We start from the raw sequence: 24,784 nt of genomic DNA, 5'->3' as shown, positions 1-24,784 counted from the left end.
ACAAACCCGAGTTCCTAAAGATGCACATGTCATGCACCTTTCCAGACCATCCCAGACTGATGTTGGTGAAACGTCTTTTGTGATCCACAAGAGCCTGCAACACCATTGAGAAGGATCCCTTTTGTTTTATGTACTCTGTGGCACGTGGTCAGGTGCTAGGCTAGGGATATGCGTGCCATCTATCGCCCCTCCACAGTTTGGGAACCCCATTGTGGCAAACGTGTCCAAATCTCCAGCCCATTTCCCAAAGTCACTACCCTTCTTAGCAGAAGTCTATTAATGGCTCAGCACACTTGCATCACAGCAGCTCCCACGGTGGATTTACCATCTCCGAATTGATTCCCAACTGACCGGTAGCAGTCTGGGGTTGCTAGTTTTCACGGAGTAATGGCCACTCGCTTCTCCACTGTCAGAGCAGGTCTTAGGTGAGTATTCACGTGCTTCAGGGCTGAGGACAGCTCTGCGCAAAGTTCAGTGAAAGTGGCCTTTCACATACGAAAGTTCTGTAGCCACTGATCATCATCCTACACCTTCATAATGATGCTATCCTACCAGTCTGTGCTTGTTTCCTGGGACCAGAACTGGTGCTCCACCGACTGAAGATGCTACATGACAGCCTGCAGCAAATGGGAATTGTTTCACTCTGTGGCTTATAGCAGGGCGGCTTCAGTAATCTCATAATTTTCTGTGCTGTGGCTCCTGTCTTGGCCATGAAAATGCAGGATAAGTCGTGAGGTATTTGCGATGCTCACAATTATAGTCCACAGCTGAGCAGGATCCATGCCTCTCCGGCAATGGCATGTGCGCGGCGGAGACGGGTTTGGAAAAATGGTGCAAAAAATGGTGTTAGTCTGTTTGTTCTGGACAAGGGGGGGGGAGGAAGGGAGCACATTGCATCATGGGAGGATGACAACCTTCTCAAAAGGCACTGTGGGCAGTTGCACTGTGAGATAGAGACCCACGGTGCACTGCTTTGATTATCAGTGCAAGCACGGCTGGTAGGGACGCAAACCACTAAAGCAGTCTGTGTGTTGTGATCACGTTCCTCCGATTTCTGCAGCTCAGTGGATGAAGGTCTATTTAAAATAAATCAACTTCACTCTGCAGTGTAGACATACGCCATGAGATGGTCGAGTTCAGGATCCTGTCAAAAGGAAGAACAGAGAGCAGCAGAATACAGACCTTGGGCTTCAGAAAAGCAGACTTTTACTCCCAAAGGGAACTGATGGGCAGGATTGCCTGAGAGGCTAATATGACAGGGGAAAGGAGTCCAGGAGTGTTGGCTGTATTTAAAGAAAACTTACTGAGGGCGCAGGAACAAACCATCCCGACGTGCAGAAAGAATAGCAAATATAGCAGGCGATCAGCTTGGCTTAACAGAGAAATCTTCAGTGATCTTAAACACAAAAAGGAAGCTTACAAGAAGTGGAAGCTTGGACAGATAACTAGGGAGGAGTATGAAAATATTGTTCAAGCATGCAGGAGAGAAATCAGGAAGGCCAAAGCACAACTGGAATTGCAGCTAGCAAGGAACATGAAGGGTAACAAGAAGGGTTTCTTCAGGTATGTTAGCAACAAGAAGAAGGTCAGGGAAAATGTGGGCCTGTTACTGAATGGGGGAGGCAACCTAATGACAGATGAAGTGGAAAAAGCTGAAGTACTCAGTGGTTTTTTTTTTGCTTATGTCTCCATGGACAAGTCTTCAGCTCCTAGACTACTGCACTGGGCAGCACAGTATGTGAAACAGGTGAGCAGCCCTCAGTGGTGAAAGAATAGGTTCAGGACTATTTAGAAAAACTGGACATGCACAAGTCCATGGAGCCGGATGCAATGCATCTGAGGGTGCTGAAGGAGTTGGCCTATGTGATTGCAGAGCAGTTGGCCATTATCTTTGAAAACTCGTGGCAATCAAGGGAGGTCCTGGACGATTGGAAAAAGGCAAATATGGGGCCCCTCTTTGAAAAGGGAAGGAGGAGGATCTGGGGAACTACAGACCAGTCAGTCTCACCTCAGTCCCTGGAAAAATGATTGAGCAGGTCCTTAAGGAATCCATTCTGAATCACTTGGAGGAGAGAAAGATGATCAGGAACAGTCAACATGGATTCAGCAAGTGCCAGTCATGCCTGACCAGCCTGATTGCCTTCTATGATGAGATGACCGGATTTGGGGAAAGCGGTGGGCATACCTTTACTTTAGCAAAGCTTTTGATACGGTCTCCCAGAGTATTCTTGCCAGCAAGTTAAAGAGGCATGGGTTGGATGAATGGACTATAACAGCGGTTCTCAACTTTTTTTTCCCGAGTACCACTCAGGTCAGGTACAGTCAGGTCAAGTATCACTTGACCTGACTGTACCTGACCCGAGTACCACTCGGGGAAAAAAAGGGAGGGGGACTTGCAGCGGGGTTTTGCGGTGGGGGGGGACTTTCAGCGGCGGCGGGTTACATGGGGGGAACAATGCCCTCCACCGAAACCCTTCCACTGTTTGCCCGTTTTCGGCGGCAAGGAATGGGTACCTAGGGAGGTGGTGAAATCTCCATTCTTCGAGGTTTTTAGGCCTAGTTTGACAAATCCCTGGCTGGGATGTTTTAGTTGGGGTTGGTCCTGCTTTGAGCAGGGGGTTGGACTAGATGACCTCCTGAGGTCCATTCCAACCCTAATTTTCTATTATTCTATGCATACTGTACATCAACAGGATAGCGCATCACCAGAAAGCTGCAGTCTACCTTGCAGAATTTATGTAGGCATATTACACGAAGTAGCTCCAGCTGGATGGAGAGCTGTAAGCGAATCATGTATATTGTGTGTTATTGATATATGGTATGTATCATGTATTATTTATTGTGATTTGCCCAGTAGCATATGTAGCCACTCATTAATTTTCCTGTATGTCTTTTTTGCTACAAATTATTGAATAGGTACTGCTGATTGCAATAAATCTTGATTAAATCTAAAAACTTTCTCCCACTAACAGTTATTTAAAACTTTGCTAAACTTTAACTGTTTCAGGTTAACATTTTCTATACTTGATCACTGCCCCGACTGAATTTTTGGGGATGTTTCAGCAGAAACAGTACACAATACTGAGAATGAGGTTAGGGAAATACAGGTCATTTTTCCAGTGTTGCAATTTTTTCCTATCTGTTTTTTGGAGATCTCTAAAACTTCCAAGGTTTCAAGCAAGAACTTAAAATTTGGCAGAGAATTTGGTCCTGGCATCAGAGAAATTCTTTTTGCTGGTCCCAAAGAAATCAGCTGAGTTTTATAAGCCTCTGAAAATTGCCTTTCTTCTTCTCAGGCAAAGAACCTGTTGGTTGCTTTGAAGGGAGGATAGCATCTATTACTTCACGTCTCTTCCCCTCCCTCTCCAAACTCTGTTTGGATTCTCCTTCCTTGTGAATTTAGGGCTTGTCTGCATTGGGGAAATTGACCATCAGAACTACAGTTTGATAATTAGACCACTATAGGTAGGCCGGTATAATTCTCTGTGGGGACACACTGTTCTGGAATAAAAGTGACTTTTTTCTGGTATAGTTACTCCACTTCCATATAATTATGCCACTATAGTTCTCCTGGTCAATTTCCCCACATAGACAAGCCCTTAAATGCTTTCCACCTCTACTTCCCAAACACCAACAGACTGAAACGGATATAATTCTTGTAGTTTTGCTGTTCCTCCACAGGTCAGCCAAGGTACTTAAGCATATGCCTAAGTTTAAGCATGTGATAGTCTCATTGACTACAAAGGTACCTTACTAAATCAGGGGTAGAGTGCTGGGAAGAAGCACCCTCTCTGACCTATGTGAGAGCTGTCTTTTTACATTTTTGATATAACTGATGCTGGTCGAGAATGACAACAAGAAGCATAGTTTGTACTAATGGGTCTTTGTGTGACTCTCTAGACCAATTTGGGAAGAACATTTCCCACAGTGGCCACAGAGCCATTTGTGTGCTTGTTTTGATTGCATGTTGTTTCCATGCTTGGTGCTGTGCTTTCAGCTGCTCCACACGATGCTTCTCAAAGTTGTGGTCACCCAGCCATAGATGCAATATGGTCAATCGTCAGTTGCTTAAAGATTCAGTCAGAAATGTTCATTTTGCTCAGATTTTCTTTCAGAGTGTCTTTGAAGCGTTTAATCTGCCCTCCACACTTACAATTGCTGAAGCTTAATTCAGAACATAAACCTTGTTTTGATAGACGCATCTCAGGCATTCAAATTACATGGCCTGCCCATCTCAGTTGGGTGCAGATCAAATGAACATCGATGCTGACTGAACCAGCTTTCATCAGGACTTCAGGGTTGGAAACCCAGTCCTGCTGTTTGATGCCCAGCAATTTATGTAGGTGGTGCAAATGGAAGCTGTGAAGTTTTGTAATGTATCTTTGAGAACAGGTCCATGTTTTGCAGTTGTTAAGCAATGCTGTGAGGAAAACATCATTATAGATTTTGATTTTTGTCTCTTGACAGGTTCCCTGTTGCTTCCAGAATTGGTGATAGAGGTGACCATATGTGGTGCTTGCTTTCTTAGTTTGCCCATCCATTTTCTAGGTGATTTTTGCTTTATTGTTCAACATGCTGCTGAGATAAGTAAACTATTTGACAGCTTGGAGTGTGATACCTCCCAGGCTTATTGACGGGTCTTAGTAAGGTTGTTGAGGAGCTGGCTGGTCTTGCCATCAGCCAATTGAAAACTGATGGTATAAACCAAAGTTAGGAGCTGCTGCAGCAAAGTGATTTGTAAGATCTCGTAGTGCTGTTTCAGTGTGTGTCATCAAGGCACAATCATCAGCATATAGCAGTTCCTGAATCAATGCTTCTACAATCTTGATGTTGTAAACGGGAAAGAAAGAAGAGCTTACCACTGCAGAAGTGTATAACAATACCATTTGAAGCACCATGAAGAGCTTCCTCTAGCACCACAGCAAAGAATAGACTAAATAGTCTAGGAGTAAGGACACATGTCTGCTTCATCCCATTTGTGGTTGGAAATGGATCTGTTAGATCACTATCAGCGCTAACTTTTCCAGCCATGCCTTCATGGAATTGCCGAATGATGCTAATAAATTTGTTGGGAGCTCCAAATTTAGTGAGCAATTTCTAGAGGGCAGTGTGGTTGAATGTATTGAATACCTTAGTTAGACCAAGAAACGATGTATAAAGTAGGGATGTAAAACTACTAAAAGGTTAAACGGTAAATTGATAAGTATTAGTCTTACTGTTCAGACTAATATTTATTGGTTAACTGGTGGCTTGGGGGTTAACCGGTGGTGCGGGCTCTTTGTCTCCATAGTGACTGTGTGACGGGCCATGGTGGAGGTGGCTGCCCTGCTGCTGTTGCCCAGAAAGGCTCAGGCCTTGGTGCAGGCACTTCGGAATGCACTGCTGCGGAACACTGGGGACCACAGGTCCTAGAAAGGGGATCTCCTGCGGAGCTGGGCTGGGAGCGCTACCTGGGGACTGAGGGAAGGAGCTGGGTATGGGGGGGACAACACAAAATTATACTGGTTAAACGGTTAACCGATATAATTTTAATAGTTTAAATGGTTACCTTTTGTAACCAATATTTACATCCCTAGTACAAAAGTTGATGCTGTGTGCGACATTTTTCCTGTAATTGTTTAATGATGAAGATTACGTCAACAATGCTCCGCTGAGCACAAAAACTGCACTGTGACTCAGATAGAACATTCGCAATGATTTGGGCCAGGAGTTGGTTCAAGAGGTTCCATGCACAAATCCTGCCGGCCGCAGATAGCAAAGAGATACCGCTGTAGTTACTACAGTCGTACTTTGAGACTTTACGCTTATAAATGGTGACTTTGTTGGCATCTTTCAGTTGTTGTGGTATAATTTCTTGGAGCCACACATGTAAAAATTATTCGAAGAGCTTGTCAATGAGAAGATTTCCTCCTTGTTTGAAAGCGTCAGCTGGAATGGCATCAGGACCAGGGGATTAATTTTTTTTCATTACATGAATGGTCTTCAACACCTCAGCAGTGTTGATATTATCTAGCAATTCATCAGGAACAGCAGGTGAATTATTAAGTTGTTCACATATTTTGCACTTGGTGGAGTTTTATGTTGGTGTGTACTGCAACCTACCCTATATCTGACCTTTTTTTGACCCAGAGAGTGGATCAGCTAACAGTGTGGCATGTGTTTATTGATTCACATTGAGGAGAGTCAATATTTCAGGATCATTATTGTCACACTAGTCTGCATGACAGCATTTTATATACCCAGCACCCATTTGGCAGAGAAGTCATCACTGATTGTTGGAAAAGTTTCTAAAACAGTATATAGTTGTGTTGATCATTCACCTGGGCAATATTAACTGGTGGGTATTTACTCATTTTCAGCCAAATGGAGAGGCAAAGCTTTGCTCGAACAAGATGGTGGTCAGTCCAACAATCAGCTCCGGTAATATCTGAGTTATGTGCACATCTCGTAGGTCCCACTGTCAGACCAACACATAATCAATTAGATGCCAGTGACATGAGTGAAGGTGGTATCTAGGTCATTTTATATTTGTTGGGAAGTGTAAGTGTTTGTAATAACTAGATGGTGCATGGCACATGCCATCAGCAGAAGTAGACCATTGCTGTTCATCTTGTCGATGCCATGTTTGCCAAGTATGCCACACCACATAGAATCATCATGGCCAATATGAGCATTAAAGTAATCTAAAATAATTAACTTGTCTTCATGGGCAGTCTGTCAGATCAGGTCATTTAATTCAGAATAAAATTCCTCCTTATCCTCATCAGAGTTAGTCATTGTCCGTGCATAAGCAATGATTGGTGAAGCGTAACATCCACCTCTCAGGGATAGTTGGAGCTTCATCAATCTGTCATTTATATCAAGGGGTAGGCTGTCCAAATGAGAAATGAGATTCTGATAGCAAAGCCGACTCCTGTGTCATGGGCTTGTTTTGTGGGTGTCCTTTCCAGAAGAAGGTGTACTCAACACTCTGCTCAGTCAGTTGACCCTCTTCAGTAAGTTGCATCCCGCTCAGTGCCATAATGTCAATAAGATATCTTTCAAGCTCTTGAGCTACCAGAACCATCCACCTGATGGGACAATCAATTTGGTTTGGATGGTCAAAGAGTATATGGACATTCCATGTTGCAACATGGAGACAAAAAACATCTTTTTTGAGATTTGTTTGAATTTTGATCCCATGATGTGATACCCTCCAGCTGTGGTAACTGGTCAGGGCTGTTTGGGATAAGTAATTTTTAGGGCACCTTGTCTAGCCCCCTTCTTGGGTTGAGTTTGGCTGGTGCTGTTCCTGAATAGAGCAGCGGAGTCTATCAAGATGTTGCTCGACTACGGTGTCACTCTAGGTCAATGCAGAATGCCCAGAGTTCTGACCCGCCCACGAGCAGGTTCATGACTGAGTCTCAGCAATGTCCATCATCTGTCACTTTAGCCGTGACAACCTTTCTTCCACTTTATCCATTAGATTTTGACACTTTGAGCTCAGTAAAACATTTGGTAAAGTTACATCTATCTTTCCCTACTTGACATTAACATGTTTCTTGTCTGAAGAGTGAATAAAAAATGGCATTGCAAGATTTCATGTTTATTATTCAATAATTTGCTAGGTCAGATTTGCTCAGGAAACAAGTAAAAAGGTGTTTTTTCTTACTATCAGGCTCAGTAAACTGTGCCTGGGAACTTAAGCTGAGCAAATGGAGGGTGTAGTTGATGTCTACTTGTATTATAGTGGCACTTAAAGGCTCCAGCAGAGATTAGCATCCTATTGTGCTAGACATTGTGCAAACACATAATAAGGGACAGCCCTTGTCCTAAAGAGCTTTCATTCTGAATAAACAAGACAAAAGATGAGAGGAAAAAACCCTGGTACATCCCTTTTCGAGATGGGGAGAGTTGGAATACCGAGATTGTTGTTTGAAACAGGAGTAAAAAGTTATTAAAAAACAACAAAAAAGAACAAACAAACCAAAAAAACCCATACCAATATTTACATTACTACCAGTAGCCGCTATGATTCTGAATATACCTGATAAACATATTTCTTCAGTGGTAGAGTGCCAATTTTATGTAATAACGCTGAAGAGAATTGCACTTTAAGATCGTTTATGAACATTTATGTAGATAGCATTATTATAATTATGGATATGCTTGTTAACAAAGTTTTTGAAAGGGTTATTAAACCTCATGCTTTAATGTTTGACAGTTAACTGTTAGAGATTAGCATGAGACCTAAAGAGAGAGACAGACTATCCCACATCTGCCTACTGTGAAGTTCTTACTCATTTTTTTTGAAGCATCTGGTGCTGGCCACTGTTGGATACCAGATACTGGATGAGATGGACCTTGGGTCTGATCCAGTATAGCAATTCCTATGTTCCTATCAGTATGTGGAGCAGTCAGTGTTACTGAGATGTTAATGAAAGAGATTAGTGTATGTTCCTGCATTTTGAAGGATACTGTCCTTTGTGTTTTAATCACATGAGTGAAGTGGGGGCACTCCAGGCTAATACTTGTGGGAGAACTGTAGAGGAAAAACACAATAGATGGTGGAAGTGGTGTTGGGGAGTCAATAGGTAGTAGGTCCTGGCATAGTGATAGGAAACACTGTGTTGCTTGTCTTTGGATGTGGTATTATTAAACCAAGGTCCTGACCACGTGGCCAGTAAAACTCTCAGAATGCTTTTCACAAGAAAGAAGTTTTAGCCATGGTGTCCTACAGAAATTGCAACTTAGGGAATTACATTCTCCTAACCGAAATTCCACCCCGCAGTCTGAGTGGGATACAGTATCCTTCTTTTCTGACCTAAACTGTTGTGTAGCATTGTATGCTTTGAGCTGTGTTTTCCCCCCCAAAGGTGCTTTAGCCTAGTGAATGAAGTGAATACTATAGATCTAATTTATAAAACATTATAGGTTCCATTTGAAGAAAAGGCACCACATAAAAGTAAGATCTTTACTGTGAATAAGTAATATATTTGGTTTTAGCCAAATACGTTGCATTTAGCCATTTTTTAGCTGCTGTTAGGTTAATAAAAGTTTAAATGATCAATTTTTTACTTCTGACAAAGGGAAATTTCCTGTGTACTGAACATAGTTATATTGTTCATTACAAAACGAAGTCAAAGTACTTTAGAATAGATTTTTACTAAAATTCCTTTTTGTTTACAGATGGCCGCACAGATCCAATTTTGGATGATGTAGGTGAAGCCTTCAAACTTATGGGGGTTAACCTGCATGAGCTGGAAGATTACATACACAATATTGAACCTGTCACTTTCCCACATCAAATCCCTTCATTTCCTGTCAGCAAGAACAATGTCCTACAATTTCCCCAGCCTGGAAGCAAAGATGCCGAAGAGAGGAAGGAGTACATTCCTGATTACATGCCACCTATTGTCTCATCTCAAGAAGGTGCGAAATTAACAATTTTTTTCCTTTTTGGTCTTTATTTGTTTTTCAGTATTTACATATTTGTTTACGTTTCCTTTAAGCTGCCCAAATTGCACCACCAATAACAGTGGTTTTATAAAGCACCCATTCGGGAACTGCACAAATAGTGAAGTACAATCAGGATGATATTAAATCATCATGCAAAAATAAAAAGAGCAGTAATGTGGTTAAAGTTATATTTCTATTTTCCACTTTTACTGCACTTTGCATCAGAGGAAATCAGTGTTAAAATACTTTGCATTTCTGTAATACTCTTTATCTAAGGATCTCAGGTCATTATATAAGTTAATGAATTAAACCTCACAACACCTCTCTCAGGTGACAGAACCATTCTTTCTCTCTTCAACCTACTGTTTAAAAATCTGTTGCCAACATGAAATGAAGTTAATTTAAGAAACTGAAGTAAAAGTTGTTTCAGGTACTACACTTGCCTCTGAGTCCCTCTGCCAGTTTTTATGGTTTTACAGTCACACTTTTCTATTTTCAAATCATCTCCTCTCTCCTGTTGTATGAAAGAGACATACAAATGGGGAAAGAAAGTGAAAATCCCTATACAGAAAATGCTGAGAAATAGAGAAACATTTTTTCTCTGTCAGCTGCAGTAATCTTGTGTTAATTATAACAGTAATTGAAAGGGGAAAAAGGGAAGGAAATGTTTTTGTAATCTTCTGTACAAGAATCTTGGGTCTTAACCAACAATAGAAGGTAAAAAAAAAATCATAGGTGTCACATAAATTGACTGTTCTTTAATGACAATTACAAATAATAATATTTTCTAAGTGTGTATAAACTGTGGGTTAGGAAGAAATATACCAAATAGAACAAAATGCTTGCTGTGAATACAGTTAGACAGAATTCTAATGAGACATTTACTCCTTCTGAAGTAAATAATGTGGAATAGAATGTGTATCATACATAAGGCCTCACTGAAGAACTTAGTCCATAAGCCCTGAGACACTAAATGTTGAAATGTAGGCAGAAAACCCCAGTAACATAAGAAAATTATTTCCCTTTATTGACAACGTGACGTAAATCCTGTTGTTGTTCTGCCACAAAAGATGTGCACCGTTGTTGTTGTTCTGTTTCTGATATTTATACTGCCTAGCACAACAGAGTCCTGGTCCATATACTGGGGCTCCTAAGTGCTACAAAAATACAAATAATAAATACAATAATTTTATTATTTGGGTAGAAGGTTAGGAACAGTTTTCTGAAATCAGAAGAATGCCCTAATAAATATTTTTCAGGTCTGCAGCCTTCAGATTTACTTTCATTGCCTAAAAGGCAAAGGTTTTTAGCAATTATTGACACGAGAAATATTTTGATATTTATTGACTTAACATAACCAAAAGTAAAATTTTAGTGGTGAAAATATTGCTCAAAGCTGAAAGGGATTAAATTCTCTTCATTGGGAGGCTTGATAAAAGGTTTGCTTTTTAAAACTTTTTTTTTAAATGAACTCTTCAAAGAAAGCAGAAAAATATAAAGCAAGATGTAACCATAGCATAGCTGAAAAATAATTGTAAGGAAACCCTATAGAATTATGTCAAGATCTTCAACAGCAAGTAGTGATTTTGTGTATCTCAATTTGTGATTTAACTTGAGACACCTTAAAGAGGCCTGATTTTTCAGATGGTTCTGCAGATCTACCCTGTTAAAATTAGGCTACTTTAAAGTGACTTAAATCAGGCATCCAGAATCCTAGCCACTTTTATAAATGTTGGCTTTGAAGTGTAGTAGAGAGATCAAGTCCAAGAAGGACTCAATGTAGCTGTAGCAGAATATCAATATATAGGAGAGACATAATGAATATTACAAACTCAATATGGCATTACAGCTGAATACAAAATGAGACCAAATATGATGGCAAATTGTGCTTTTCTTTGTAAGTAATTTCTACATTTTTTCTCTTGCAAGTTAGATCCAGGAGTTAGATTAGAGCAGTCCTTATAAATATTGTAGGAATCCTTTTAACACCTGAAGCAAGAAGATATTATTTCCCAAGTTGGACGGGAACCAGGAAAACTTCTAATGCCCAAGGCTAGTGTACCAGAGGGACTACGAGCACAGTTTTTTAAATGAATAAAGGACTTGATATACATTTAAACAAGTTTTACATTGAACATAACTGTTATAGTTGCTGTACCATACTTAAGTATGGTTTAGGGCATTTTCCTAATATGGAACATTTGGAATTTAGTGGAATTATATGTTTTTTTAAAAAGAGTTCATAACTATTTTCAGCCCATTATTTTTGGGGTATGTGAAATGGATCAGGAGGAGAGGTCCTCTACATCCGGCACTACTTTATTAGCAAATAAAGTTTGGACGTAATTTCTTTTCTGAAATGATATGGAACTATCCCTCGAAAACACTGTCTTAAGAATCACATGATGCAGAAATCGACTGCATTGTCAGCTGATTTTATAGAAGTAGAAAACTTCTGTATGTGTCTACAGTTAAATTTAATAGTTTAATGTGTTGAATGACTTCATGTGGGCGACAGAGATATAGCTACACAGAATGATGAAGTGAGGCGAGGTGAATATTGTGGGTCATATGAAACTTGAATTTTACTCATTTTAAGGCAGTATTTGAAAACTGTAAGGTTACATTCAATTTGATATTAAGGACTAGGGCTGAGCTCATTCAGGTTTTGATTAAATTATTTTTTATGGATATTCAGATATCAGTACCAATAAGTATTATGTAATTGTAATTAGTCACTTCTGTAATAATACAAAAGTTTAGATTTTTCACATTCATTTTTTAGAGAATATTTGCATCAAAAACTGTTTAATATGTAGCATGACCAGTAGGTGTTGCTAGCCCACTTCTTAAAACTGAAGTTGTTTCCTGTGCCTGCAAATAACATATTGCCACTTCAGAATCAGTGGTGTAGCATATAAGGTATACAGTCTGTTCAGTTACTTTGCCTGCTTACTTAATTATTTTGTCAATCTTATTACCAAAAGTCATTAAAACAAAATTTTATTCTGCTCTGTTCACGTATGCTCACCCGTTAGAAATGCTGGAATTGGAACACTCACTCTTATAGCTGTACTTGATAGTAATGTGCTATGCAGTGAAAAGGCAGCTAGATTTTCATGACCTGTCTCTGCCATTTAGCATTAGATGTGAGGTTAGTACTTCGGGCCAAATTCTCCTCTAAGTATTGTAACTGAAAGCAGAATGTGGCTCCTTGTATTAAACCTAGAGTACCATATTTCATTAGCTTTAGCTAGAAGACTTGGCATATATGTCAAGTGTATAAATTATATGGATGTGTGTGTAAATACACATTTCTATAATACAATCTTATTCATCATTACCATGTTTGATGTTGGGGTTTTAGTAGTGTTTTTACAACTAAAACTTCGGGTAAAATTTTATGCCAGTGTATCATGATCTTCACTGTCTGCCTATTTTTAGTTATTCCCTCTTTTGTTTTTACTGAGATGTTTTAGTGCTGTTGTCACTGTAATGTTCATGGTGAACTTGTAAAATAGATTAATTTTTTTTGAGAAAAAATAAATTGGTTGCAAAACATGATGGTCATGCTTTATTTATCATGCTTTAATGCAGAAGAACATAAACTTTTCCAATAATATCAACCAATTTCTATGACGCTGGTGTTTCAGTTGAAGTAATAGAGTATGAAGAAAAATTAGGCCACTTAAAAATGTCTAGATACTCATCTCCAGAGAATAATAATAATAAATTAGTATTTGTATTGTTGTAGCACCTACAGGCCAGACCCCCACTGTACTAGATACTGTACAGCATAGTTCCTCCAAATTTAAAAAAAAATTCACCTGTCTCAAAGTCTGATTCTACATATGCCGTAGTAACCCTGACTCATAGACTTTAAGGGCAGAAAGGACCATCTTGATCATCTTGTCTGACCTCTTGCACATTGCAGGCCACAGAACCTGTCTCTTAGCAATGTAGAACCCAATTCTAAATTGATATGATTGTATTTTTTTTTAAACTATGACTGTACAATGTGTTGTGTCCCCACAGCCCTCTCCTCATTTTGGTTTGTTTTTTGGGTTTTTTTTTAAAGGTACATTTTGTCTAGTTCTTGCACTGGGATGAGGGGGAGGAAAATATGTATCTAATATACTCTTGAGTGTGCAGCATTTTTTAATGTTTTTCTGTATTTGCATCAGTCCAAGTTTTTCAGGGCATCTCGTTAGTTCTTTAATGACCACTTAGCCTTAATGGTGCCTAGTGCATTTGTTGCTTTCTGGAGCTGATTGTGCATGGTTGCTCCAGAGGGGCATGAAGGGAAAATGCAAGAAGTTCTGCCTACTGAGTACAATTGTAGTCTCTGTTCTTCTTCCTAGTTCCCCGGGAGCAAAAGACAGCTTTAGCTCTTGTTTTGGAATGTTTCTGAATCCTCTGCCTCTTGTTCCTTAGCCCCTGCCATTGGAGGTTATTTTAAAACAAATGTAATTTGTAGTGGGGGTTAAGTTTTGGGGCCTTTAATCCTTGATAGTACATATTCAAGAGCTAGCTTCATGTTTCAAATAACTGATTCGGGACCAGTTCTGGGCATAATTTACTTATCCTGATTTATTTGTAATTTTGTCTGGCATGTCTTCCCAAGGCAGGCCAGAGCTTAAAAATGTCACTCTGATTATAGTCTAGCTTGTCTCCTGCTTTAGTGCTGATGTGATATTAGACCCTAATAACCACCAGAAACTAGTGCTCATTGCACCTGAAAGCATGGAAACCCAGCTGTCAAATTATATAACTTATTAAACTATCTTTAGTTGTTTGTAAGATATTAGCTGCTAAAAATCACATTGGAATTGAAGAGAGGTATGGAAAAGCAAGATGGTAATCAAAATAACATGATTTTCAGGTCTGATGATATCATGGGCCTACTAGTGCTAGAAATGTAATTGTATAAAGCATTAAGCCTCACAGTGGTATAAAGCATTAGTGTGTAGCTCCAGTGGTTTGATATATCAGATTTTGAAACTGTCACTGGCCTCTCAGTCTAGCAGTGCTTTTTTTGGCTCTGGTCCAGAACTGGATATAGCAAGTCTTGGATCTCAAACCAATGTAATTTCAATCCCTGGTTTCCTCAAGGGTTAAACAAAGCCAGTAACTTTTTAAACAGCATGTGGTGAAATTTCTAGATGCCTAAAAAGGAATATCTGGGTATTGACTTTGCCATTTGATAAACTAGGTTTCTCTGTCATTGTTCTTTCTTTGTTTGCAGCTTTCTACTCTCTTCCTTTCCCTCCCATTTAATCCTGTGGCATATAACTTCATTAAACTGCAGTGATGGTTTAAAAGCAGCAATGCTATTTTCAGCAGAGCTATTCCAGTATACTAGGTTATGCAAAACACCACCACATATCAACAGACAGGTACTGACTGTGTAGTCAACCAATTTGAAGTGTGCACCCCTGGTAGAGGATCAACTTGGAACACTTTGCTCCTGGCTGTTAGCCATGCCTGGTTGCTGAGTATTGCAAGCTCTGTGTCAAGTTCCTTTAGCAGTCCATGCACTCTGCTAAGTGTCAGACACTGATTGCTTTTGTGCGAATGAGTCTCCATGTGTGCATGAATCTAGCAAGGAAGGAGCAACAGGAGAAACAGACAAAATGAGAAAGGCAGCCAAGCTTGAGAAGCAGACAGAGGAAAGCCATTGGGAAAGAGCCAATAGGAGAGGCAGGTTTCAAAGAAAAGGAGAATATGAGATGGCAACAAAAAAAGTACAGAAAATGTGTGGTTTAATTCTTACCATTAGACAACCATAAAAATAACTCCTCTCATGAATAATAAAGTTGTTTTCATAATTACAACTATATATCTTTATTTTTCCTCAAGAAACAGTGTCATAATCCAAAACATGGTTCCAGTAGAAATACTGCAGGGAAAAACAGGAAGATTTAAAAGAACAGAAATGTAAAGTAAGAGGCCAAATAGATTTTCATCTAAGGATCTTCATTTTGTATGCATCATACACAAAAATTCAGCTCAGTGGGCACTGTATAAAGTTTTTACCCATAGCACAAACCCAACCACATAGTTGGGCTGTGTAGACTTGGGAATTGGGGGATTTTCAAAGGCACAACTAGAATTTAGGTAAGCAATACCCACTGAAAGTCAATGGGAGTGAGGTGCCTAACTGCATTTTGTGCCTTTGAAAATCTCCCTCTGCCTCTGAAGGGAGGTTTGTAATGAGGATTATGGGAGTCAAACTTGAAGTACATTTGGAAGGGCCAGTAGCTCTTTGGGTGGCATAGATAGATTCCAAAAAGTCTTCATCTGTACCTGTGATTTTTCAGAAATTTTGCTCATGTTCTTTTCCTCAACAAAAAAATCTAGATAAAACTGAAGTACAATATCAGAAAATACTTAGGATGATAGACACACCAACTTCAAATCAGTTTTAAAAACTGAATTAAAACTAATTTCAGGTTCTTTACTGCCTCTGACTTTTTCTATCGACTTGTGTGTTATAAAAATGGGTTTAATAATTTAAAAAATATTTTGTCTCTGTTGTGAAAGACCCATGCAAACAGAAGTGAACACTAGTTCTACAGAATAAATCATGAAACAGTATATAAAAATTGCTGTCGTATCCAAAGTGAAATGAAAAATAGAAAAAATACTTTTAATTTTTTAATTTTTAGTAGTCTTACGTGTTACTTGTAATAATAGTAAGTAAACAGTTCTCAGACAAATGTTTTTTAAGTTGACTATGCCCCTTTAAAGCTTCCGTGTGTAGATGAAAATTTTTTCCAGACCTATTTAAATAACTTAAAACTTGTTAACGTTTCTTGAGGATTCAAAATTAAAATTATGTACTGTAAAAGTAATGATTCACATGTCATGCCACATTCTTACAGTGAATTAATTGACATTGAATTGGAATGGAAGTCTAAATTGTTTCAATACATTGTAATGTGCAAATCGCAATTTTGGCTATAATGAAATTATTCTTTGGGGAGAAAACAAGGCTTTACGATGAAAGGCTTCCATTGTCTTGGATACTTTAAACATAGAACACTGTCATTTTAATTTCCTAGTGGTTCTTTTTCAGTAAAACTTTTGTCACTTTCCTTGACTTGTCATGTTGTATCAGTTTTTCTTTTTGCTGACAATGTATGACTTTTTTAGAGCCCCCATTGCGTTCTACACCGTGTACTGCTGCTATACTTGAGGATTTTATTTCATCTGGAGCATCCGACACCTTTGTGGCTTAGAAAGCATGTTTCAAATTAGGTTATTGTCTGGTATTTGTATGTTCCTATTCTCAAGCTTCTCTGGCTTTTTTTCCCCTACTGCACTGAATATTTTTGGTGACCCGGAGGGGGAATGGAAAATCTAGCCGCAGTTTAAAACAGGATAAATGAAAGGTGCAGTTGACCTATTTTAAGGGCTGACCTTGTAACTTCATTATATTTGAGTTGTTGCAGCATGTTGGACCTTTTCCTTTTTCTTTTCACTCCTAATGCTCTCAATTTTCTCTCCCCTTTTCTCCCTGGGGACCTCCCAAAATATTTAATTCTCTGAAAATATAGTTGGTGCTTCAGCCAGTGGGTAAAAGGTCAGGAATTGCTGCTAAACTACAGATTTATATCCACTGTGAGAAAAATATCCCTGCTTTATTAAATAATTACTCCATGCACCTATGTGGAGCCTGGTTGTTTCTGAACAGAAAACGGCAGATTTTACTCTTTTTCAGAACTTGTGTGCTAATGTAATGCTAACAGACTTCAGCATTATCATGGAGATCTTTTAAAAAACTGCCTACATGAACACAATTCTGGATCTACCAATGAGAGAATTGTTTTCCATACTTTCGCCTATCCACAAATGTAATCTCTTTTACATGCTGAAGGATTACCCTCTTTTTGTGGGGTGGAGATTGGTACCACATAAATGTACCTACTTTTGAGAAGTGGGGCTAGGATTCCCTTTTTACATGAAGCATCCTCATGTTGCCACAGCAATGGCTGTGCTATTTGCATGGGAACACTAAGAAATAGCTAGAGTGTGGACAGACTTCTGGTAGGCTTGATCTATATTTAAACCACAGCTTCCACTGTTACTAGTATCAGTGGTGAATTATAGGCCCAATTTTTTTCCAGTGTAGACAAGGCTAAAACTGTTAAATGACTTGTCACGTGCCTCTACAAGCAAATCAGTGGCAGAGTTAGGAATACAGCCCAGTAATCCTGACTCCCAATATTTTAAGTTTGACCTAAAGATGACATTTGAGCTATTTGCCTATTACCACACACAGATAAAATGTGTATAATAGCGTTTTAATTTGCTAATTTGGCTATAACTTCAGTGTCCTCTGCATGTCTTCACTTTGAGTAACCTCAACCTTCCAGTTTTCATCTTTGTGCAAATAAAGAGAATCTTAGTGTTTTGGATATATCAAAATGGATTAAACTACATTTAATGCATAGACAGTTCCTCCTTAATTATCTCAATGCAGTATAAGGAAGGTGTTGTCAAATAAATTTGGTTAATAGGGAATTTTCAGATTAATAGGCAGTGGGAGACATGACCCTGATTCAGATAACAGGAGGTTTTGGATAACTGAAGTTCATGTCAAAGTTTATAATTCAGTATTCTTTCTGAATGGTTCATTTTTGCAGTTTCTGCTATTAGGCATGCTTATATGTTTCTGTTATCTGAGACTATAATATCTGGATTGCTTGATTTCTTCTGAATGAGATTAGATGTTTTATAACTGAGACTGTTGAATGATTTAAAAGGTGTACACATTTATATCTATTTTGATTAAAGGCTCAGATAATTTGAACTTTCCATAACTATAGCATATCTGCAGACATACCACTTTGCGGTGTGATATCAGACCTGAATGGGTTGAGCATGATTGGGACTTAGAGCAAGACTGAGAAACACAGGACCTACAGTTGGTGAGGCAGTAAGTTACATACCTTTCTCTTAGAATCAAACTAGTATCTTACGTGGTTTTAGGTGAAGACACCATGAACATTTTGTATGAGAAGGTAAGCCAAGGTTTGACCACTTTGTTTTTAATGGTCCTATGGCAGCTAATGGGAGAGTCATTGTAGCTCCACTGTCCTGGACAAATTTCAACTTGCTACATACCTCCATTTTCCTTGGCAAACTTTTTTGCTCTTTCCTTCTTAAATACACTGGTAGTAAATGGCTGCTGCTTTTCCATTCCAGAGGGGACTGCATTTCAATAGTGGATGGAGCAATATCTATATATTCATAACACCGGGATGAAAGGTGCTGTTCTTCATATATTATAAAAGTATTTGTACTGGGATGGCACTGCTTTTTTGGTGACTGAGAAGTGTTATTTAATGGAAGTGCCACATAATCCATTTATACTGTTCAGAATAATGAATAATTGTAGTTCCTCTTATCAGCTTTTATGGGTTTTGTGGACATTCACAGTGGCAAATGAACCCTTTTGCAATTTTAAATATATAAAGCATTGCACATCAGTATAGTAGCTATTTTATCCTAAAATGTGTACCCTTTTTCCAACTTTTTTTTACATATTAATATGCTCCTGGCATATTTAAACATTAACACTTTACTTATGTGTGTGCAACACTGATTATGTCTGACAGACACAATTGGGAATAGCATAGAGGAAATAATAGTTCTTGACCAATCAGCAAAACTCAGGAAGTCCCGGTGCCGTAGGAAGGGAGAGAAACTTACTTTTCATTTCCTCTTGAGTCCAGTGTGTTCAGATTAACTTTAAAGGAGAGTGAGATGCTGCTCTGAGGATTTGGTCTCCAGTAGAATGTTACCTATGTATGGAGCCCATCTCAGCAGGCGTCTAGTCACTAGCCAAAAAAGCTCTCATAGCTAAGTTGCTGGAGTATCCTATTGCAAATTAAATATGAAACAAGGATACACTTGGTTTTGCATGAGAAACTTTAAAGCATTCATTAAAGAGGCTTTATTTCTGTTTCAAATATTTTAAAGCCACAGACCTATTGAAGGTGATTTTGACTAGAGCAATCTAGTTTTGATTTGTTTCTTGTATTTTGAGAGAATTTACAGATTTGAGAACCAGTAAAAATCCATGGGCAGTAATTTTAATACTACTACTTAGTGCTTAACATGTTCAAAGCAGTATAGTACACAATCACAATGCTTTTTAAAATTGCTTTGCTTGCCTTTTTCTCTCTTGTGTGTGTGTGTGTGTGTGTATATATGTATTTATAGTAGTATATAACAGGTTAAAAGTGCACATAGTTTTATAAGAAGATTTAAATATGAATCTATATGGGAGCACCTGCTATCATTTTGTTTAATACACTTGTACTGAGAATTTCAAAGGAACCTAAGGGAGTAAGTAAGGCACCTAACTCCCACTGAAATTCAGTAGGATTAGGGCATCTGACTCCTGCAGGCTTCTTTGAAAATTGCAGCCTTAATATTTTTAAGAGCCTTCCACAGTTCTGTTAAATTTCATTGAGGCTATGGCTAGCTGACAGGTGAAGGCATTTCAAATTTAAAGTAGAAATTCTGTTGCTGTCTTGCTACCGTGTAATTCTTAACTTGCTTAGCTGTACCTAGAAATTGCTGCCTGTGTGTAGATATAGTAGATAACATGGCTCATGCTGACCCTAAACATAGGCAGTACCTAAGCACAATGGATTGAGCCTCTTGCCCATTGATTGAAACGTAGATGATTCTGGGAAAAACTAAACTACAAGTGAGTGTGAACTAAAGATTTGAAGAGACACGCTTAATGTTTTACCTTGCAGTTCAGAACCTTCTCCTTAGTAGGAGCGAAGAAATCTTATCAAATTACATTATTTTATTGATTAACATCTGCAAAATATTTAAGACTTACTATGATTCAGGATGAATCCTTGTATTTCTCTAAAAACTCAGAGGACTCCTACTTTTTCTCCTATTTAAAGAGAGAACCCTCCACACACATCCAAATCAAACCCCCCTAAAAAGCATTAGATGAGCCCTAAGCAAGTAACTTCTCTGAAAGGGACATTAAAATCACAGATAGATGAACTAATGCCCTCCCTGGCTATGTGCATTAATCACTATTTTTATTTATTGTCGGGATGGGGAGAGGGAAGGAAATGACCAAGAATTCCTGACATAGAACAGTCTTTACTTAATAAAACTTGAGTTTGTCTGAGGAAGAGCTAAGGGATTTGACTATATGGTAACTGAGCAAGGAATACTTTGCTATCTAACAAATCTGTCACCTAAAAACTGGCACCACTCTGTTAAGAAAACAAAACAAAACAATTAAAATACCTCCTGGATTGTGTAGTGTAAAAAGAATGTAAATAAAAATTTGGCATAAACTTTCCTACTCTACTAAATTTAAACTGAACTTCTGATCAGTGCAAATAAACTTTAACTTTGCAGTGTTTTATCAATTTAGCCTTTATTTTGCAGGCCTTATCTATCTGCTGCTATGCTCTGTAGCTGTGTCATGCTGGGCCAAGATCTTGTCAGGTCATGAGCTAAGCAGGATCAGACAGGGCATGCAAGGAAGACATGCAAGGAAGAATTCCAGTGCTGCAGGAAGTAGTGTTGATTAGTGGTTAGTACTCTTCTCTGTGAGAAGCAAGGTATGCTCTTGACTGACATCTTTTGAATGAAATTAGAACCCAGAGTTCTTACCTATTGTGGTAACTAAAGGCTCCATGGTGCATTTTTCAGGAGTATTGTGTTAACCTTCCTGGCTAAATTTCAGTTTAGGTAAAGAAGTTCTACCTGCCAAAATATCCTTATCAGTTTCAAATTCATAAATGTATTTTTTTTTAAACTATCCAGTATTATTGTGTGCTGTTAAAGAGCTGCTGCAACCTCCCAGTGAGGAGGTTGCATTTCAGTAGTGACTGAAGTAATTATTAGGAAGGCCATGTTCTGCCCGTCGAATGTGTGCAACAGGCCCTTTTGACTTCAAAGCAAATAGTACATGTGCCTCTCAGGATAACATTTGCCCCATATTTATAAAGCATTTGGGATAAAAAGTGCTATATAAATGTAAGATTCTATTGTATATTCTCCTGAGTGGGGAAACAGGTCAGGCAGAGGAATCCAACCTAGAAGCAAGTCACATATTTGAGAACAAGAGAACTCTACCTGATATACAGATGCTGCTAATGCACTGAAAAGAGAGCTGCAAATAAATAACATAAATGTTGATTATTACCTAAACACTCCTTTCACTAATATACATCCAAAAGTGGTTTTCTGGCATTGTGCAGATACCAGTTCCCATACAGTATTTTTATCAATGTATTCATATAAGGTGCTCAAATATCCCAATGATAAGTGCTGTACAAATTCCAAGGTAGATGCATACATATTTATAAAGTCGTCTAGCATGTGAGAAGGAGGCGTGGTGTGGGAAGACCTGGAAGGTGATGCCAGGAGAGGATTATGTGTGATCAAAGGGATACACATTGAGGTTGAATAATTTACAGTATCAACTTGTAAAATTGAATAATTTACATCTATAGTCCCCAGTAAAATGGTTAGCATTTGAACTACTTTTGCAATGCAATGATACCCATGTGCTTTTATACTGAAAAGTCATAGTATGTGGTAGCTACTGGGCTTATCTAAATGGAAAACCCCTTCCAGCTTGATGACAATTTAGCAACTTTATTATATCAAAAAAAGCACATTATACATGACACGTGTACAAAAACTCAAAGTACTATGTATGCTGCCTAAAACTTTTGGAGTTTCCCAGCATGTACACTAATCTCCTGAGTGTTCATTGCTCCAAGCTTTCATTCTAAACAAAGGAAGTCAAGACTGGAAGACTTCTGTATTCTGCCATCCCACCTGAAATAACTGGTTTCTTTTTCCTGCTTTTAAAGCAATCTGCCTAAAAGAACTTGTGCATCATTCTAATCTATGCATTTTATTTGGCCTCCCAGAATCTCTGGTTTCCTGACTACATGGAAAATAAATAGATGCTTTTTCATTTCTCATTGTTAAAGAACTGAACAGGTTTCTGCTGTAAGCTAATTTATTATCAGACTTGTTTCTGAATGTGATGCATCTTTGCACCAAGCTACCTTTAAGCTTGTTTAAAGAAGTAAAATACATTGGACACATTAAAATGATGAGGACACGTTAACCATCAGAAATACTTATAGTATAGTAATGCTGTGATGCCCTAAATGACTTTCTCCTTCCTCTTCTATGTTTGACATTCCGGTATCTAGCAAAGGAAATTTGGATTAGTTTTGATCACCAAACATTGTGGCTCACATAACAGTGACATTTATACAGTTTGCTGCTCATACCTTTCAGACATTAGATCCCAAATGTAATATATTTACATCCTAATGGATGGAAAGTTATAAATGCACTATTATTCATAGAGATTTAATCTAGATTTTTTTTCAGTGTTCTCCTATTCCAGAGCATGTTAGGATAATTTCATGGTTATCCTTTACTTGTCAAGGATTTAAATTTCTTTAATCTTCCAGATCTACTTTGACTCAAACTGCTATACAGCCCAGTACCTTTGCTGTGTTTATACCTCATCAAGGTTGACATTTTAATTCCATAAAACTTAAGAAATTTTAGGGTTGTTTCTCATAAATTTTTACTCTGTTTCTTGTGGGTGTGCATTATTTATAGTAGGGTCTCTTTTCTTGTGTTGTAAGATTATACAACTAAGTAATGTGATACTATTTGGTAAACAGTATATTAGAAAAGAACTGCACTTTCTCTGTAATCTTAGATGCGTGTAGCATTTTGCATTGCTTCATGTCAGGTGACTATGAAATGCATATGCAAGAATGGGAAGAATTAAGATTAAAGTGAGAATCTTACCTAAATGTTTTAATTTTTTGCTACTCAGTCTCAATGCTGCATTCATATGGTGGTTTACTTTTTAAAATAAAAATGTGTTTATTAAAATGTACTTATTTATTTCAATGTTTGTGTTATATAGCTGAACAGGTTTTCTTCATTCCACAAAACTTCACCTTTGGTTTGAAGACAACCATATTGTTTTGTCAAAGGTAATGTCTTATTATTTCTCTTGGAGGTATTAGTAGTTGACAAAGGCTGGCAGCAATTTCTGATAAGAAGTAGGAAACTTCTGTTTTCCTTTTATGAGGAATGAGAACAGAGTTTGAAGATGTGTGTGAAACTGCTGTCACAAATACGACCATGGACACCAGCCATTTTTCTCACTGTGGTCCATGTCATGAGACATTAAAGAAAGGATGCTCTGTTACTAGTTGCTGTTTCTATTTAGGGGAGTAAAAAAACCCAATCAAGGCAAATATTATCCTTGTTAGTGATGAATCTATTCTGTAATTAAATTGAAATAGAACATCTCTTGCCAAAAGCAGCAGGACTGCCTGTGTTAAAGGCAGTTTCTGTTAGTATTGAGGCCTGTGAACGACAATTTTTCCCACAGAAAATAGGTGTTCCACAGGTTCCTTTTTTGTGTCCTATAGATGCTCCAACTAAGTAGGCATCTGGCTCTGCCAAACTTAGCTTTTGAGATCAGATGAGATTGAGTATATTCATACTAACACAGCCATGGTCTTCAAGCATTGAGATATTTCTTCAGTTGCAACTTTTTGAGAATCAAATAACAATCATTTCAAGTTGCACATTTACACCTCCTATATCACTGGTTTTGCACTGTTGATTTTTTACCTAGTTTACAAACCACTGCAATAAAGGACAAGATGAAAAACAGGATGGTCATTGCTGAGCAGTGAGAGAGAGAGATTCAAGCTCTTGAAAGTGTGTAAAGTGTTCTATATATTAGCTTAGAAAAAAAAAAAAAAACCCAGTCTGAAAGATTCAGGTCCAAACCATTTCGCTTTCCTCAAATACCGCATATGTAAAGATTCACAGCATCACACTTCAATGCAAGCCTTAAGTTAAGCAAAGTTATGCTTATGAATGTTGAGCATGCAGTTTCAAGCAGCTACAACTTTCTTTGTTTTTAAAAAGGATTCTTTCAAACACCACAAAGGCACCAGTTCACATTCACAACTATATGCAAAACAGTTCTGATGTTTTAAACAGCTTTGGTTTAGCAAAATGCAATTAAAAGCATCAGAGAAATGTGGGAGAAAATATTATGCCCATTTAATTTGAATGACTGGATTTTTATACCAGTTCTTTCATGCACAAATTGCACATCTGGACAGAGGCAAATCAGAAGAAATTTTAGCTCCAAAAGGTAAGCCTTATTTTTTTTCCCTGAGAAAGTTATAAACATCTAAATATGGAGGTCTAAAATAGAAATAGCATCTCAGCCTTAACTGTAGTGTCAGTACCATATTGCTAACAGTTTGGAGAGACAAAGCAG

General features: G+C 38.2%; 1 protein-coding gene across 1 annotated transcript in view; it reads left to right on the top strand.

The window, feature by feature from the left end:
* Positions 1 to 24,784, top strand: part of TAF3 (TATA-box binding protein associated factor 3) — a 139,014-nt gene that overhangs the window by 7,032 nt on the left and 107,198 nt on the right. Inside the window, exon 2 of the mRNA XM_067534915.1 lies at positions 9,169 to 9,411. Within this exon, the coding sequence (XP_067391016.1) occupies positions 9,219 to 9,411 (193 nt within the window). The 5' untranslated portion in view covers positions 9,169 to 9,218. The remainder of the gene's footprint in view (positions 1 to 9,168; positions 9,412 to 24,784) is intronic.

The sequence above is a fragment of the Emydura macquarii genome, unplaced genomic scaffold (genome assembly GCF_026122565.2).
Source record: "Emydura macquarii macquarii isolate MOO-44397 ecotype Brisbane River unplaced genomic scaffold, CSIRO-AGI_Emac_v2 contig_3470, whole genome shotgun sequence".
Classification (NCBI taxonomy): domain Eukaryota; kingdom Metazoa; phylum Chordata; order Testudines; family Chelidae; genus Emydura; species Emydura macquarii.
Note: the sequence above shows the minus strand (reverse complement) of the source record. Positions and strands in the feature narration are given on the sequence as shown.